The sequence below is a fragment of the Eumetopias jubatus genome, unplaced genomic scaffold (assembly GCF_037043125.1).
Source record: "Eumetopias jubatus isolate StellerSeaLion01/CBP00866 unplaced genomic scaffold, mEumJub1_p1.0 scaffold_8, whole genome shotgun sequence".
In the NCBI taxonomy this organism is placed as follows: domain Eukaryota; kingdom Metazoa; phylum Chordata; class Mammalia; order Carnivora; family Otariidae; genus Eumetopias; species Eumetopias jubatus.
The window spans coordinates 89,772,021-89,790,212 of record NW_028274814.1 but is presented as its reverse complement, the minus strand read 5'-3'; the positions used below and the strand labels follow the sequence as shown (position 1 = coordinate 89,790,212).

Here is an 18,192-nt window from a genome sequence, read left to right as displayed (position 1 = left end):
TTTAACATCAGAAAATAATTCCGAAGTATAATTACTCATTGCTACTTAAAGACTTTTTAGTAATAAGACCATGTAGATATGAAAAAGGTGAGGGAAACTGTGAGAAAAAAACACAAATCATACATAGTGATCATCTATGTGAAAATTCTATATGTATACTGACAATAGCTGAAAGCAGCCAAAGGTAAATGTAACCATTATGGTTTTGAGTATGGGTTAAACACACAATTTTAAGATATCACAACTTCACTGGTTTCCTTGTTTCAAATATTCAAAAAGCAGATTCTCTGTTCATGTAATTTTTGTATAACACATGTCTTCTCAGTCAACCTCAAGTATACTATAAGCTGGCTTAATAAAAACATTTTGTAATATATGGTAGTCAAATGTAAGATTAAGGCATTTGGCCTTGTAAATGAAAAAGCTGATGTTGCTATGTCTCATCTGCAGAGCTTTATCTTTAAAGAAAAAGGAAATTTTGAGATAATGATCTGTATATCTGAATCAATGCTGACATTACCTGGCATAGCATTCCCACTTATGTCAGCATTCATGACAGCAGTGAAAACAAAGAAAAATAAACATTAAAGGAGGATGCTTAAAAGAAGGGGAGATGTAAAGCAAAGATTTATTCTGCAATGTAAATAACCTTCCCTTGAAAAATAAATCTAAGAAAATTAAAGTTGGCTAGAAATCTAAGCTGAATATCATTAGTCAGACTGGTTAATCCTAATTAAGGGTTCTAATTTTTATAGCAACCCTTTATATTTTCTGAATATCCAGAGATAGCTGAGAATTCAATATCCCATTTCATTTGCAACTCCTCCATTGTTTGGTATCTTTAACATCCATTATAGCACAAAAGTAGTAACCTACAGTCTCTAGAACTACAGAGTAGTAAACACTTCTCCAGAAATTAAAATTTTTTAAAAATTAACTACAAATTTTTCTTAGTATTTACGGTAGTCTAATTAAGTAATTTAGAAACTACATATTGACTAAACTCTTCCTTGTTCGAGAGCCTTTGATTTTCAAGATGACAGTGGTTTAAAAAGCTATAAATTTTAAAGTATCAATTGCTACAGATACTTGGTAAAAAAATGCTAGGAAATAGTTTAAGTGCTAATATAGCTCCTCAAGTGCATGGCTCTGGACACCATGGATCTTAAAGCATGAACTATCAATTTTATGTACATAAAGATTTGTACTAGCATGATTTGATGGTATCAATATTTAATTCAGTGAATTAAATGAACAGCCTACCTATACATTAAACTCATACTGACAGAGACAAAATTTTTCTTACTCGTTCTTAAGATTAACCAATTAAACATTTTACTTTGGTATAGAACTCAGCACCAGAGAGTGATCCTCTGAGGAAATCAGTCTATTCAAAAAATCTTCCATCAGCTACAGACCCAATGAAAACTTGTGTTGGTGAATAACTAAGGACTTACCATGATATCAGCAATTATAGTAGCAAAAGTTAATATTTGTAATGATATTCTAATATGATTAGCTAATTTAAAAATATCCAGATCATAATTTATCTTGAAACATTAGTTTCCTCACAGTAGCTAATCCACCCAACATGCATCTCCCAAAACCCACTAGCCCACCCTCCCAATCCAACCATACCTACCTTTGCCTTTACCCACCACTTTCACTATACCCCTTCTCAAAATGCACACAAAGCATTATTCAGTGCTGTGAATAATTGTTATAAAACTATTTGGTGTTTCGACAGATTGGTTCAAAATCAGAGAAGAAACTGTGAGAAACAGATGCAACACAGGAGAGCTCACCCTAAGGGCAAATGTCCAGCAAAGCCCAGGAAGCCCAAGTGAAATCCACCTTCCACCCTTACAACTGCCCCCAAAAGTCCTCATTTCATTTTGTAATACTCTCTGAGATTTCACCAATTAGGGATTTTTTGGTATCACTTTTAAAAATGTGAAGAGATTTATGAGAGTTAGAGAGATTCTGCACTATTTGGATTTTGTTTCAATTAACTTAATAGGACTGCTTTTCTCCTACAACCAGCTGAGAGCAATAGCACCATTGGAACTGGAAATGCAGACTGAAGGATCAGTGAAGTAAGCCAATGTTTAAGTATAAACCCTTGGGAGGGAGTAGCTAGTGTGGAAACCTCACAATACTATGACAGTATACTGTAGCGGGAAGAACATGGGCTCTGAACAGCCCTGGACTTAAATCTAGTTCCACCACTTATCATGTGACCTTAGTCAAGTAACTTAATCTCTTTGCATCTCAACATGCTCTACTATAAAATAAAAATACTTCCCCACAAGGCTGTCTTTTATTAGAGTGGCACAAATGTCTCACATATAACAGATTCTCAGAAAATGCTAGTTTCCTTTTCCATGTTCATTATAGAGGCAAGAACAAAAAGGCACCAAAGAAAAGAAAGAAGTAAACCAAGTATCAAAAAGAGTGCCAAAGAGGAACTCTTGAAATTCCTCTTTGAAAACCAGGTTCAATCAAGAGAATGTAAGAAAACAATTTTTTATTTTCCCCACCCCCCTCCCATTCTTTCTTCACGACCATACTGTCTTAGTCCTAGGATTCAAAACTCATATAAAATTTTATATGAGTTTTGTTTTATAACTACTAAATTTGTAATACTACACTATCACCTGTTTATATTATATAAAGATAAAATAGATCTTGGAAGGTGGACTGAGAACCAATCTTTCATTCCATTCAGCTCAACAAATATTAACTGAATGCCTTTTATGGGTAAGGTATGTCTTAGGTGATCAACAAGATGTGGAGGAGAATGCAAATCCTTGCCTGTAAGGAGTTAGTAGTTTTAACCTTTCTGATTTCAGAGAATTTCATAACATTCATCCTTGGCAAACCCAATCAGTTCATAAGTTAGGGACCTTTAAATGTTCTTTATCACTATAAACAGCATGCTAGGGCATAAAGGAAAGGCTACAGAAAACTGATGGCTGTTTTCTGGGTTTTTTTTTTTTTAAAGATTCTACTTTTATTATTAGTGAAATTTTCATTAATTGTTGAATTTTTAAGCAAAAAATTACCTGCCAAAATTTCGGTGCTTCGTGCAGCTATTGTTTTAACTTTTATTATTCCTGATTCAGCAGCCTGCAAGAATAAAAATAATTAGAACATAAAACTTACTATCAACATGAATTATCTAGGGAAAGAAATCATATATGATCACTATTATCTTTTTTATTTTCAAAAACTTCAGAATCTAAGCCAAGTAGTGCCATAAACATTAAATGTAGTAAAATATGATTCATTTGATTATTCACATGCAAACTCTGCACTATAGTATGTTGCCTTTCTCTGCCTAAGGCACCTCTAATCCCTCATGAATTAAAATGTTCATAAAATATAAAAATAATATAAAAAAATAAAATATATATATATATAAATAATAAACAAAAACAAAGCCTAATGAAAAAAACTAGGTTTCTCTTCCCCACTTCATACCTCCATCCCCACCATTAAAAAAATTGCAAAATACTGCAAAATCAAGTAAAACTGTTTTGGATTCGAAGAGAATGAATAATCAAGAATTTTGTCATTACTTTTAGTTTACATTTTTTTAAACATCCATTAGATTTTCATAAGGCACCTAAAACACTGCATCATAGGTACAGTTAGCTGGCAGCATTTGGAAGTTATATAGCGTTTTACACAGTGCCACGGAACTGTGCTGTCCAATACAGTAGCCACTGGCTACATGTCACTATGAGGTTAGTCCGAATGGAGCTGTACTCTAAGTATAAAATATACACTAGATTTCGAAGACTTAGTATGAAAAGGAAATGTAAGCTATCCCTTAAATATTTACACTGATTAAATGTTGAAACAATATTTTGAATATATTAGGTTAAATTATATACTAATAAAATTAAATGCTTCTTTATATTTTTAATTCAATTTAAAATTACATATATGGATTGATTGCATTTGTGGTCCACGTTATATTTCTATTGGACAGTGTTGACATATAACACTGATATATAACTTCCACCATGGAAACTAAGAACATTTTTACTATCAAGAAACATGCCTATTTTATATTTATACCGGTCTCCACACTTCCAAAAATAAGATATAAATATTCATGTTATATGTCTAAGTTTTCCTATTAATTTGCTTGCTACTTGCTCACTTACTTTGTTATCTCTTACTGCTTGCTAAGGGACAAGTGATAGCATGTTCTAAAGGTTTAAAAATCATTATGGAAAAACACCCATGTCCTGTGGGTTCTTCGTGTGAGGGGTAGTGGATAAATGCATAAAATAAATACCATCTTGTAGGCTATACTATGTATAGCATATGATCTTTGTCATTTTGTTGGTTTCCAAGCATGTGAAGCCCTTGCCTGTGTCTGGAGATTTCCCAACTTCAAGAGTTTTGATGCAAGATAGAGCTTATCTTCCACTACTAAAAATGGAAAATGCCAGATACTTGCTTTCCCACATGCCCTGGGAGCCTATTCTAATCCAAACAGACACACCTAGCAGAGATTGTAAATATGAAAGCTAATGACAAAGAAAAGCAGAGACAAGAGAAAATTCTTTCTGATGACAGCAATAGTGGAGGTCGTGACAGCTACTTCCCAGGGCAGTAAGAGCAGAACCAGTGGCAGCACAGAGGGGCCAGTGCCATCCCAGGTATCCAGTCACTTGTTCAGCAGAGAACAGCAGGTTCTAGCTGTTTAGCTTCCCTTTGTTTCTGCACTTTTTCTAAAGCTGGCTCCATCCAGCCTTCTACCAATTATGTGAGCCACTCAATACATATCAGTAAACTTCATTTCTGCTAAATCAGCCAGAATCAGCTTTCATTGCTCACAGCTAAGAAGCCTGATACATTAGGAGTTACTTCTACAACTTTAAGAAACGGAAATGTCCCAAATTAAATGAACATGACTACAAGCAGAAATACAGGCAAAATAAAATTCTTCAGAGAAAGATGACTGATTTTCTAATTATTTGGGGCAGTGCGTGTTAGAAACACCAAAGGCTTAAAAAAAATCCTGATGCCCAGATTGCAACACATTCCAAGGAATGCCAATGGAAGCTAGGCATCAGTATTTTTTCGTATCTTCAGGTGAGTCATCACTTTCAAGCTCTTAGCCTCTTCACTACTGACCATTTGAACCCCTTATATGTTCAAATTCAATATATCTTTCTCCTTCAGCATCAACAAAAATTGGTCTAACCGAACCATCATAAATACCAATGTCATTTGCCCTGACTCTGAATTCTAGCTAGTCTGACCTTCTTAAGTTTCCAAAATCAGTCCTACAGCATGCCAGATACCAGATGTCAGTAAAAGATTTCAAATATGCCAGACACTATTTTGATTCCCTGAGATAAATTAATAGTCTATCCATGTCTGTGTCATAGAGAAGTATAAAGAAGTATAAATATATAAGCTGTAAAGCGAATAAAATGCTTAATTATTTTTACACATACACAATAAGGAAAAGGAATAAGTGGTTTTTTTTTTAGTACAATAGTTCCAAAGCAGTGTTTTAAAAGATACATAACCAGTATTTTCATTCCTAAACATAAAAAATCACCAAAAGGACTATTTGTTGCCTTAGAGATAATTAGACCTATCTCAAGAGCTCCCCATTTTTTTACACACAGGTTTCTAATCTCAAACTTTCAAATGTTAACAGCTTATTCCCTAGGCACCCTGTGTGGCTGGAAAGTCTATCAGTGTTTACTGACAACATTTGTATACCAGGGGCCCCTAACCACGGCAGTCTTACTTCATACACAGGCCTAGCTACAACTTTAAGAATGTCTTTTATAAAGGTATTCAGACTCAGACTGCCTTCTGCTTATTGAGGATAGTCTATGTGAAGAAGAGTCTTTAAGTTCTTGATTTAAAAGTATCCTCTACTCTGATCAGGTATCTTGTATATCCATAAGGGAACTACTCAACTATAAACACAGTTGTTTTTTTCCTGAATTGGCCCTCATGCCAATTTAAAAAAAAAAAAAAAGGTTGCCATTTCTGTGGACTTGGACAGAGATAGCATAGGTTAAGGTGGGTAGTCTAATATCTCTATTCCTGGGGGTAATCTGAGTTTGGAAAAAACACCAAAATTAAATACACTGTAGTATTTAATACTTTTTACTCTTAAAATTAATCTCTCTCAAGTAATTTTTTTTTCAATATTCTTTGCTTACCCAAATAGACATACTCACCAGGGACTTTGGCACAGAAAAACAGAGACAAAGAGAATATGGACTCCTCACCCAAGACCATCTAGAATATCCTTGGCCTCACTTCTCTTTCAATAAACTCCTCCTGGGCAATCTCATAATTCTATGGTTTCAGTAACTTTCTAAATGCTGAAGACTCCTAAACTATATTCCTGTTCCTTGCCTATCTCCTAAACTATAGGACTTATTAACCTAAATGTTTAAGAGGCAACTTAAATTCAAGATATTCAAAATGGGTGTCATCTTGTCCCTCCCTCCACACACTTCCACTTCAGCCCCAGAAAAACTTGTTTCTCCTCTCTATAATTAATCTCTCTTTTTCTGAACAGCAGCAGCATCCATCCAGACTAGACATCCGGAGTTTCTCCCTCATCCCACAAATCTCATCAACCACAAAGGCGAAGTAGTAAGCATATCTTATACTTTCTTCTCAGACCCCACTTCTGCACCTTAATTCAAACTTCTCATTATCAACCTAAACTATGAGATTTCTCTGCCTATAATCTTGCCCTCCATTCCTCCACTGATTCAAATTTTCCATGGTTCCCCAGCGCCCATCCCTACTAGTGTTTTTCAAAACTGAGTAGCGTAAGGACATCCTTTAAAAGAAAAAAAAAAAATCACCTCATAAACCTACCCAGTTACTGACAAATCCAAGCATGTATAAATCAAATTAGGAATAAATTCCTTATTTTTACAGCTCTTAAATTATAAACCCAACAAATTCACAAGTTATATACAAACCCAAATTAACATTAATTTAATGTGACAAATAATGCTTTGCTGAAATTAAACCACTACTGAAAACATGAAGATAATTGTAGACTTATGGAGCAGGCTCTCCTGATTTTGGCACTCTTATAGTACCGTAAGCAAAGACAAAAATAATTTCTTCCATCAACTTTTTTCTGTGGCAACTATCGAAAAGCTTTTCCATCTTTGTGGGCTATCTATGGTTTGCACCTGTAACACTCTATCCCAATCATCTCATTACATGTCTGTTCCTCCATTCTAGTATAAGCCCCACAAAGACAAGAAATATATTCCATTCATCCCTCCATATTACTAATGCCTAACACAGTGCCTGGCATACAGGAGCTACATTATAAATGTTTCTAAACAAAAACATAAAAAGTTCTAAGTAGAGGAGGAGACTTCATTGCCCACTAACTGAAAAATCCAGAGGAAATCTGACCCAGAGGAAATCTGATGCAGAGATTCACAAGGCCATCAGGGCTGCAGTTCCACTTCTCTGCCATTCTATTGGATCTGTCCTGTTCCATGGTAGGTGCATCCTTGGGCTGCTTCCAATCTTGACAATAAAAATAGTTGCAGCCATTCTACACCTCACAATTTTATATGACACTATCTAGCAGAGAAAGGTCTCTTTCAGTAGCTTTTAAGAAAGAAAGAGAAGGGGTGCCTGGGTGGCTCTGTCAGTTAAGCGGCTGCCTTCGGCTCAGGTCATGATCCCAGGGTCCTGGGATCGAGCCCCGCATCGGGCTCCCTGCTCAGCTGGGAGCCTGCTTCTCCCTCTTCCTCTGCCTCTCCCCCTGCTTGTGAACTCTCTTTCTCTGTCAAATAAATAAATAAAATCTTTTTGAAAGAAAGAAAGAAAGAAAGAAAGAAAGAAAGAAAGAAAGAAAGAAAGAAAGAAAGAAAGAAGAAAGAAGAGAAAAGAAAGAAAGAAAGAAAGAAAGAAAGAAAGAAAGAAAGAAAGAAAGAAAGAAAAAGAAAGAAAGAAAGAAAGAGAAAGAAAGAAAGAAAGAAAGAAAGAAAGAAAGAAAGAAAGAAAGAAAGAAAGAAAGAAAGAAAGAAAGAAAGAAAGAAAAAGAGAAAAGAAAGAAAAGAAAAGAAAACTCCTTGCCCAGGAGCACTCACTGATATTATGTACCTTGGGAAGAAACGAAGGTGAGGATGGTGGGGGGTGGGGAGGGTTTAAGCTAAATTAAACTAATAAAGGTATGGTACCCTGAAGGAAGGAATAGATTAATTCACCTCAATCCAAAGGTTTAGAAATGAAGGAAGAGTGCAGCCTACCACTGAAGGAAGCAAGAGGAAACGGATGCTAGAAAGGGAATTAAATGTCCACTACTTGATCTGGGGACAAATTTAAAAAAAAAAAACGAATGCTGCTTCCCTTCATCAAAGCTCCTATGTTTTTTTCTATGTTCTGTTTTTCAAAAAAACATATGTTTTTCACCACTATGAAAGCAGAACTCAAAATCAGAACAAATTTACCAAAGGTCCAAACTAATTATTCACAGGACATAGCATAAAACAAGAGCTAATGAAGTAAGGTGAAATTCATGTTAAGAGCAACTTGGATTTAAAAAATGTACTCATAAGACATCAGGGAGGTATAAAGCTGCCTAAACACTTAGGATTTTAGATGTCAGAAATCAAAAGACCTAAGGTCAAGTTCACACTTGGGAAGAGGGAGATCTAGAACACTCCCTAGAAGACAATATGCTCATAAAACAATGAATACACGGAAACCAATATGATTTTCTTTTGTAACATTCAATTAGTCTACAGTCCCAAACTTTGAAAAATATATACCTACATGGCATCTTATTCAAAACTTCTGACCAAAAACAAAACCACCTCTGGCTTCTAGGAAAGAAAAAAACTTAAACACATCAAAAGAAAGACTGAAATGCAGATTACATGTGGATAGCTAAAATATACATGTGGTATGCCTATATATATGGTATCCCTTTTCTTTCCTTTTAAAAAAAATTTAATCTCCCAACAAGTAACTAATTAATACCTCCTAGATATACAAATGCTTTGCATTAGGGTGAACAGAAAGATAAACAAGATGTAAAACTTACCCTTAAGGTGCTATTTAGACCAAAAAAAAAAAAAAAAAACCTAAAATAACTATAACAGAAGGTAAACTATAAGAGTTATAAGGAAATAACTTATAAAATAAGTTTAAATGAAAGTTAAGAAAACAGAGGAAAACATATTAGCTTGAAATCCTGGGCAGGAGTTTTAACAGTTTTTGCTCTAGCAACTATTAGTACATGGCACACAGCATGTACTCAAAAACTATTTCATGAACAAATGAATGAAGGGAATGATAAAAGAAATTAGAAAATTATCTGGGGGCACCTGGGTGGCACAGTCGGTTGGACATCCAACTTGCTTTCAGCTCAGGTTGTGATCTCAGGGTCGTGTCTCAGGGTCATGGGATCAAGCCCTGCATCAGGCTCCATACTCAGTGCAAAGTCTGCTGGAGATTCTCTCTCTCTCTCTCTCCCTCTGCCCCTCCCCCCTGCATGCGCACACATTCTCTCTCTCAAATAAATAAATCTTTAAAAGAAAAAAGAAAAGTATCTATAAAGTTGATCCATTCATGCAACAAATGGATGAGCAACATTTAAAGTGGGATTAAATAAAGGTAGGATCTTAATTTAAAAAGATAGGAGGAGGTGATTCTGGGCCAGAAAAAGGAACCTCAGAAACATGGACAAGGGAGGCAGTAGTATATATTTGGAAAATAAATAGCAGGCAATACACCTCGGCTGAAGCATAAAGGCATACGTAGAAAAGTTGAAAGTGATGACGCTAGAAAGGAAGGTTGGAACAATCAACGAAGGTCTTAAATGCTATGCTGAGGGCTCCTTCAAGTACAGAGTAGCCGCTGAGGGTTTCTGAGCTGCTTAAATGTATTAAGCTAGTGGTTACATGTAGAATGGTTTCTCTTTTCTGCCATTAATGTATATTAAAGGCCAGGCATTTGAAACCTAGAACTAAAATAATAAGCTGAGAAAAGAGAAAAAAGAAGAGGTATGTTGGAAATTACAGAGTGGGAAGGAAAAGCTGACAATGAATAAAGACAGCAGAGGGGGAGAACATAGCCAAACGTTGACTAAGGTAAGCAACAGTGATAAATGCCATCAACAGAACAAATGAAATGAGGGGAAAGGGCAAGTTTTGAGATAAATAAGTTCAATTACAAGAAGTCTTATTTCAAGTGTGGTAAAGATATTCTTGTAGATGTGTTCGACAGACGCTGGAAACACAGGTCTATGCTCAGTAAGGAGAGCCGAGTCTGCGCAGATTTCGGAGTTATCGGTATTTGGGTAAGGCCAGCAGCAGGCGCAGCAGGGGGAGTGAGTGGATGCCAGTGCTAAGGGAGGAGCACAGAGAAGAGGCCTGAAAACAGAACTTGGGATACACTTATAAATAAATAAAAGGAGAAGGAATACTGAAAGAGCCAGGAGAAAAAGGAAAGTAGAGTGCTACAAACTTCAAAATGAGAGAACTGCAACATGGAAAGAATGATAAATAGTAACAAATAATGAAGCAAGGCAGAGGAATGGGAACAATGATAAGAACAAGTTAAGTACAAGTTTAAAAGGCATTTTGCAGTAAGATATTACGCAGAGGAGCTGCAGATGGATGCATAGGGATTCACATCTCAGTTCTTCCACTTTCTAGCTTTACTAACTTATGCAAGTTACTGAACCAAGGAAAAAAACCATAATTTCCTCATCTGTAAAATTAAAATAGCATCTTCTAATAGAATCAATGGATGAAAAGTCCCTAGCCTAATGAAAAGACAGTATTTTATTCAACACTGAGTTAACTTCATAAAGATAAAGGCAGTCTCTCGTTCATTTTTATATTTCCCACCATGCTTTACACTTAAGACACTAATAAATTCCTACTAAATTATAGCAGTGATAGCAAAACCCAATGTTTTGTACATGACGAAAATAAGCTCTACTTATATAAAAGAAAAAAGGAAAATAATTCCATTTTTGAAGTATGTCTTCCTTTTTGGTTTATACCTCAGAACAATGTCTTTTATTTCTTCTGTCTCACCAAAGCAGTGATAAGATAATCAATACATTTGACTAAAATGTTTTCACCGACCTTTGCTCTCATTTTCTTCAGAAAAGAATACAATGATCAAAAACCTAGTCAAAAAATAATGTTTTATACTTTAACAATAAATTTCATTGGTTATGGTACTTTCATAAAGGTATAAAACATGTTATAGACTAACCAAAAGCTTTTTAAAGAACTCTCACTGTAAAACGCTCTTAGAATACTGCAATAATCTAAAAAATTTTCCTAGAAGTCCTAGTGAAAACGTTTCTGCTTATATTATTCTTTTTTTTTTTAAGATTTTATTTATTTATTTGACAGAGAGAGACACAGCAAGAGAGGGAACACAAGCAGGGGGAGTGGGAGAGGGAGAAGCAGGCTTCCCGCTGAGCAGGGAGCCCGATGTAGGGCTCCATCCCAGGACCTTGGGATCATGACCTGAGCCAAAGGCAGACGCTTAACGACTGAGCCACCCAGGCACCCCTGCTTCTATTATTCTTGAAGTTAACATCTAAACCATTCATCAGAAGAAAATGAATTTAATGAGACCTTAGGAATCTAATGTAACTTTTCTGGAATAAAGTCATAGAAAGAGCAGAGTCAAAGGAGAAAAAAGAAAAGAAACAAAGGCCAAAGGCCACTCACCTAACACAATTATCTAAAATTGCATTATACAGGAAAGTAAGTCTTGACCAAAATGATTTCTAACTCCTTACCATATTTGTCACATTTATGTGACTGGGGTTGGCAAGTTTTCTTGAATAAATTATGAAAATTTATTTCAGTATATAAAACATCAACTTATTCTATTATGCTTATGAGAGAAAGAACACAATTGGTTGTGTCATGAGTAAATCTGTCCAACCAACATCAACGGAAAAAAAAACTACAGTACATTATAAAATACTAAACCAAAACAGCTCCCGATTAAGCATGCAAACATTATCCAGCCCTCATTCTTCATTGTCAAAAGGTCCTGAAAATGAGATCTTCTCCCTACCAGAAGAGCCAACTGACTTGGTCCTCGGTCCCCAAATAGATGGTTAAAGGAAGAATCCTGTCATGATAAGTAAAAGGCATCTCTCTCACCAAGCTAACACATAAAAACACTGGACACTGAGGAACTCTACTATAAGAACTTTTGATTTTTAGGGCAAAATCCCTGTCAACTAACTCTTATCAAACCCAAATACACAAGAGGAGACAAAGGACATGGCATGGGAAGACTACTTGCACTTTATTACTTACAACCTTACTGATTCCACTTCATTAAAAAGGAGAGAAAAAAATCCATTCAAAACCCTAATTCTGACCACCTCAACTGAAATGATCTTCATTCCCATCCTCTTCTACCACCCTGGACTTCATCATCCTCTAGGGCAGCCTAATTTGGCAATCGGAAATCCAATATCCCCTTACTGTCTCAATCCCTATGCTTCTAGCTCTCCCACTCAACTCTACTGCTCTTTGATTAACTTGGTGCTGCTAGTACCTTAACCCTTCCACCTTCTTCCAATCAAAGTTTTGTTGAATTTCCTTCTTTAGTAATACAACATAGATCTCACCGTCTATCATTATTTCAACCACTTTTCCTGCCAAGACTCTTTTAAGTGTCCCAAGTCAATTTCTCCTCCACTTCTCCAAAGTGATCCACTGCTCCCCTCAAACTTTCTACCCATCACTCCTTTCATCACTAATTACTCCTAGCAATAAGCTTGTTTCCTACCTTACCAGGAATAGAGGTCACAGGCCAAACTGTCCACAACTTCCTATCTCTCCACAATGTCCCTCATTCAAATTTATCACATTCAAGTTCATTTTTTCTTTTTCCCTTCCTCTGTCAGAGGAAAGTATGTTCCTTCTCAGGTTTAAAGTGAGTTCATTCACTTAGGCCCTTGAAACTCCAGTTTTCTCAGGGACCTTGCTCTACAAGTATTCCCTTTCTCTCCCATATCCTTAACCTTAGTTGGCCAGCTACCTCTTTCCCTTTATTGCTGTTGTTTCCCAAAGTTCCTTCTTTGGGCCTGATATTCTCATTCTATACACCCTTTCAGACTCATTTTATCTACTCCTATGGTTTCTACTATCATGTATAAACTGGTACTTCTAAATCTGAAATTCTAGACCTCCCCCTTCAGAACCAAACCATCATTTTCAAACTCCTACTGGTCAATTCCATACATAAATCTTAAACTTATTATATTCAGGACTATTCACTTTACCCAAAAACATTGCCTCTTCTTATATTCCTTCTCTTAGTGATCTACCCAGTTTTCCAAGCCAGAACCTGGGAGGCATCATAAATTTCTCTCTCTATGTTATATAGAAGGTCACCATGCCCTGGTAATTTTACCTGTTAAGTTTCTTTTCAATCCATGCTCTCTCTTTCACACATGCCCACCACAATGCAAGCAACCTCCTGTCTTCCTCTACTGCTACCTTCATGCAGGCAATCATCATTTTTTAAATTTGCTCTCTTTGCCTCAATCTCAGTCTCCTCTAATTCTTCCCACCAATACTGTTATGAAAATGTTACTAAGGGGTGCCTGGGTGGCTCAGTCAAGTCACGGTCCCGGGGTCCTGGGATCAAGCCCCACTGTCAGGCTCCCTGCTCAGCGGGGAGCCTGCTTCTCCGACTCCACCTGCTTGTGCTCTCTCTCTCTCTCCCTCTCTCTCAAATAAATAAACTCTTAAAAAAAAAAGAAAATGTTACAAAATATGAATTTATATTATTCGCTCTCTTAAAAAACTTTAATGGCTCCCAATAACCTCCAGCATGAAATTTATTTGACATGGTATATAAACATATGCTATTTCCTCTGCCTGGTATGACCCCCCCTCCCCTTCTTCTGTTGGCTAGCTTCTACTCATCCTATTAAGGCTCAATTCAAGAATTACAAATTCTCTCTGAGCTTACTTCCAATCTCAGTTAGATCCCCCTCATTCGTTTCCAGAGTAATGCCTGCAAACAGAAAATGACCTAAATGTTTTATTCATTAAATACATAAACATAAAGCTTCAGAGATTACTGCCTCTGAAGGCACTGAACTTCAATTATACAGAAATGATTTTGCAAAGCTTTAAAGTAATTTTTAAAGCAAAGAAAACATTTTTCATACAAATATTCCAGAACAAATTAGCTAGCACACTTGTGCTAAAAAGTTACACTGCTGTAAAAATAAGCGGTAATACAAGGAGAAGGAATGTATTGCTGTTATTGAATTACTACTTTTATTATAAAATGACAATGAAATTATAGCCACTATTAAAACAATTTAATATGCAAAGGAACATTTATAAATGGAAACAATTAAGATGGAGAAAGCCATGCAGAAAATCCAAAGATAAGAAGTAAACAGCAAAAAATAAGGCACTATCCTTTACCAATACTCTTTTCTTCTGTAATAAGCACCATGATCAAAAAAGTAGAAATTACTAGAAACTTAAAATAAAGACTAAATATAAAAGGTATCACTTCATTCTACCTTGTTTAAAAGGTATTGGGGAGGGGCGCCTGGGTGGCTCAGTTGGTTAAGCGACTGCCCTCAGCTCAGGTCATGATCCTGGAGTCCCGGGATCAAGTCCCACATCGGGCTCCCTGCTCAGCAGGGAGTCTGCTTCTCCCTCTGACCCTCCTCCCTCTCGTGCTCTCTATCTCTCATTCTCTCTCTCTCAAATAAATAAATAAAATCTTTAAAAAAAATTAAAAATAAAAAATAAATAAAAGGTATTGGGGAAGGAGACATCCCTTCCAAAGCACTGTATTGCTTTGAGTTCTTGAGTACCTTTGTAAGTAGTTCAGAATAAGTATTTTTCAAGTAATAACTGTGAAGATACTGGGAGAGTGTTAACTAGCAAACCAGTACACAGATGGAAAAGGTTCTTACACTGAGGAAGGCTTTGCCTTAAGGTATACCAAGCACCATCCTCTCCCCACCCCCAAAATAAATAAAACAAAAACATACCAGTTCCTTAAAGAACAAAAGCCAAAATTTGGCACTGCTATTAATTTACCAGGAAAAATTTAATTCAACCAAAATATTTCTTGAAAATCAAGGGTCCCTCCTAAAGAATCATCATTCTTAGACTAATTATTCATTCTTGTTTTAAACTTGTGACACAGTAATGGTCATTTTCCAATAACTAAAGTGGGCCCATAAGTATATTAGAAGTGCCACTGGTTAAGGAGTCAAAGTTCTTACATTCAACAAATTCTTGTGGAGTAGGTATTATATAGGAAATTATGTATCAGAGCTTATCATGCCAAGAATTATTTTTGTCATTACCTCAGAGAGTAGGTGCAATCACTAAGTATCTCTTTGGCCTATGTTCAAGTAAAAAAGCTAATGAGGTTTATTGAACGTTCCTAGATAAGATGGACTGAGTTCTAGAACAAGTTATGGGACGCCTGGGTGGCTCAGTCGGCTCAGCGTCTGCCTTTAGCTCAGGTCATGATCCCAGGGTCCTGTGATCAAGTCCCGCATCGGGCTCCCTGCTCAGCGGGAAGCCTGCTTCTCTCTCTGCCTGCTCTGCCTGCGGCTCCCCCTGCTTGTGCTCTCAATCTCTCTCCCTCTCTATGAAATAAATATATAAAACCTTAAAAAAAAAAAAACTTTGTAAGTTACCTGTTTGGAATTCTGAATGCATTTTCCAAAAGAAATAAAGTAATAAATGGCAATTAAATTCTCAAGCAAGCCCACAAAGGCCTTTATGTGTAATATAGAGAAATCCCTGTCTATATAAATTATAAGAGCTGGGAACAGTCAGTTCTATAAATTATTGTTAAAATCAAAAAATGGATTTGACATTTTATAAACGAGCATTTCTCTTAAAATTGGAACAGCCTGCTTCTTTAAAATTCTTTTAAAATGCTTAATTCTTTAGAATTACTTATTAAAACTTTCAACAGGATATAGAGAAAATAATGAAAATCTGTATCACAAGCTATTGAGTATCTGAAATAAAACATATTATGATAGTCCTCTTTCCAAGGGTGGCACATCAGGTTTCTACTATTGGGTAATATTTGCTTACTTTATTAAAGAAACACTAGATGGAGTTTGTTGAAGACCGATGAGACCAAAAGCACTTACAGAAAAGTTAAGGTTCCTTGGAAGCCTAAAATCCAAACTTTATTGGGTAAGTTTTAATTGTAAGATCTTTGTAATAATAAAGGCAAAACATTTAAATTAACACGAAAACATTCCAAAATTCCTTAGTGAACTTTTGGTGAACCCTAAATAATAAATGAAATTGCTGGTACACCAAACTACATTAAATAGGAATAAAAATAATTGCTTTTACAAAAATATCACTGAAATGTCTTATTTCAGGTATGAGAAAGGAAAATGAGATACTATTTTTAAAAGCTTAAGAAAAATAAAATGACATCTTAAGAGAAAAGGTCAATAGTGACTAAATTAAAAATTTCAATTTAGGAAATATTTAGAGAATTTATATTTATTATTAATTGAAGCCTCTTTAATAATACCCTTTTTGCTCTGACAATTTCCCGTCATAATCTAATAAATCCACCCTTTAGCCCTATTTACATATGAAAGAAAGCTGAAGCTTGAAGAGGTTAATATGTATTGATGTATTCCAAGGTGTATTGAATTTAATTCTAAACCCAAACGTCCCATTACATTATTGCTGATAACAAGGCTTAACATGATTATTGTGGGTCCTCAATATTTGTCATAAGTTAGGTGAATGCATAATTTACTAACACTTCATAGTACTGACATAGAGTTAATCTGCATGACACAAGACAAGAAGAAAACTACTTCCCACTGAGTGATACATACTATAAACGTGAGGAGCAGAGATTTTACCACAACGATGGATAATAGTTTTTAGAAGCAACAAACGTGTTTTTCAATTCTGGCTTGGCTAGTTTCAAGTTTGAAAAAGGCCAGAAAAGGCGAGGATAAGATACCAGCTGAATTAGCTGAATCGGCTCACTCCGCGAAGTTCATTCCTAAATGCTGAGGACAGGAGTAGACAAAATCAAAGCGCCCCAGTCGTCTTCAAAGGAAACTATAAAACGCGCTTATGGTACAACCCACCGATTGTAAATCTGGAAAGGTGAGGGCCAAATGAAAATTAGATAGGACAGGAGTTTGGAAGTGAAGGACTGGGTCTAACAGGACCAGACATGCTCACCGTGCCTTCTCCCGACATTGCCCAAAGCTTACCTCTTTGACAGGTGGGAATTTCTTTTTGCATTCCAGGGACAAGGCCCGTAAATCGCTCTGCATATTCTCCAGCAGCTTCTTCACCGCCTCGGGGCTGTTGGTGCCGGACATGATCCACCAAACTACAATCCAGTATCTGAGCGGCGCAAACGAACTCCAGCACTGTCAGCACCTTGGGGCGACAGGCAGTTCCCTCCTGGCGTCTCTGGCCCTTCCGCTGCCCGCCTCCTGGGCTCCGCGGGGCTCGGCCCGGCCTGGGCTGCGAACCCGGAGCGTACCCGAGCGCCCCCCGCAGCCTTCTCGCAACTCTCGCGGCTCCTATCCGAGGCGCCCCCCGCAGTCGCCCCGCCCCGCTAGGCTCCGCCGGCTCTGGCCGAGGAGCCCACAAGGTGGGCAGGTCCCTCCCGCTACCGCGGGATCCGGCCACACAGTTCGTCACCAGCCAACCTGGCAAAAAGCTTCAGCGCTGGCTCCCCAAGCCCTCCAGACTCGCCGACGCCATTAGCCGAGTCGCCCACAATTCCGAGCGCGGCCGGGACACGTCAGCCGCACTTCCGGGCACCGGGGCCACCGCCCCCGCCGTGGCCAACTGGGGCGGTGAGCCGCAGGAGGGGCGGGGCCGGGGGCGTGGTCACCTTCGGGGCATGCCCGGTTCGGTGACGAGCCGCTGTCCGCAGCTCTACTTGGGCCACTGTTTGCCTAACCTAAATTTGCTTTTTTTTTCAGGGTGACTGCTGTCTGAACGGAGCCACGTATCTCTTGGCCTATCTCTTGCCGTATGTTTGAAATAAATTGTATTTCGGTGTAAACAATTTGCTTCCTTTTGGCTTAATCTTCATCTGTCTTGTCCCTCTTCATTTCTGCCCCCTCGAATCTCTGGGCTAATAGCCCCAAGTCAATGCCTACCT

The 18,192-nt window shown here is 37.2% G+C and overlaps 1 protein-coding gene across 3 annotated transcripts in view; it reads right to left on the bottom strand.

Annotated features, from left to right (window-relative positions):
* MON2 (MON2 regulator of endosome-to-Golgi trafficking) overlaps nt 1–17,788 on the bottom strand; it is a 102,530-nt gene extending 84,742 nt beyond the window's left edge. For 2 of the 3 annotated variants that reach the window (XM_028110836.2, XM_028110837.2), the window contains exons 1-2: nt 17,285–17,788; nt 3,066–3,129 (exon numbers count right to left, since the gene is read on the bottom strand). In XM_028110836.2, coding sequence (XP_027966637.1) covers nt 3,066–3,129; nt 17,285–17,395 — 175 coding nt within the window. In that variant the 5' untranslated portion in view covers nt 17,396–17,788. The remainder of the gene's footprint in view (nt 1–3,065; nt 3,130–17,284) is intronic. The other variant, XM_088025264.1, reaches the window with a different exon arrangement.
* Between the last annotated feature and the right edge of the window lie 404 nt (nt 17,789–18,192).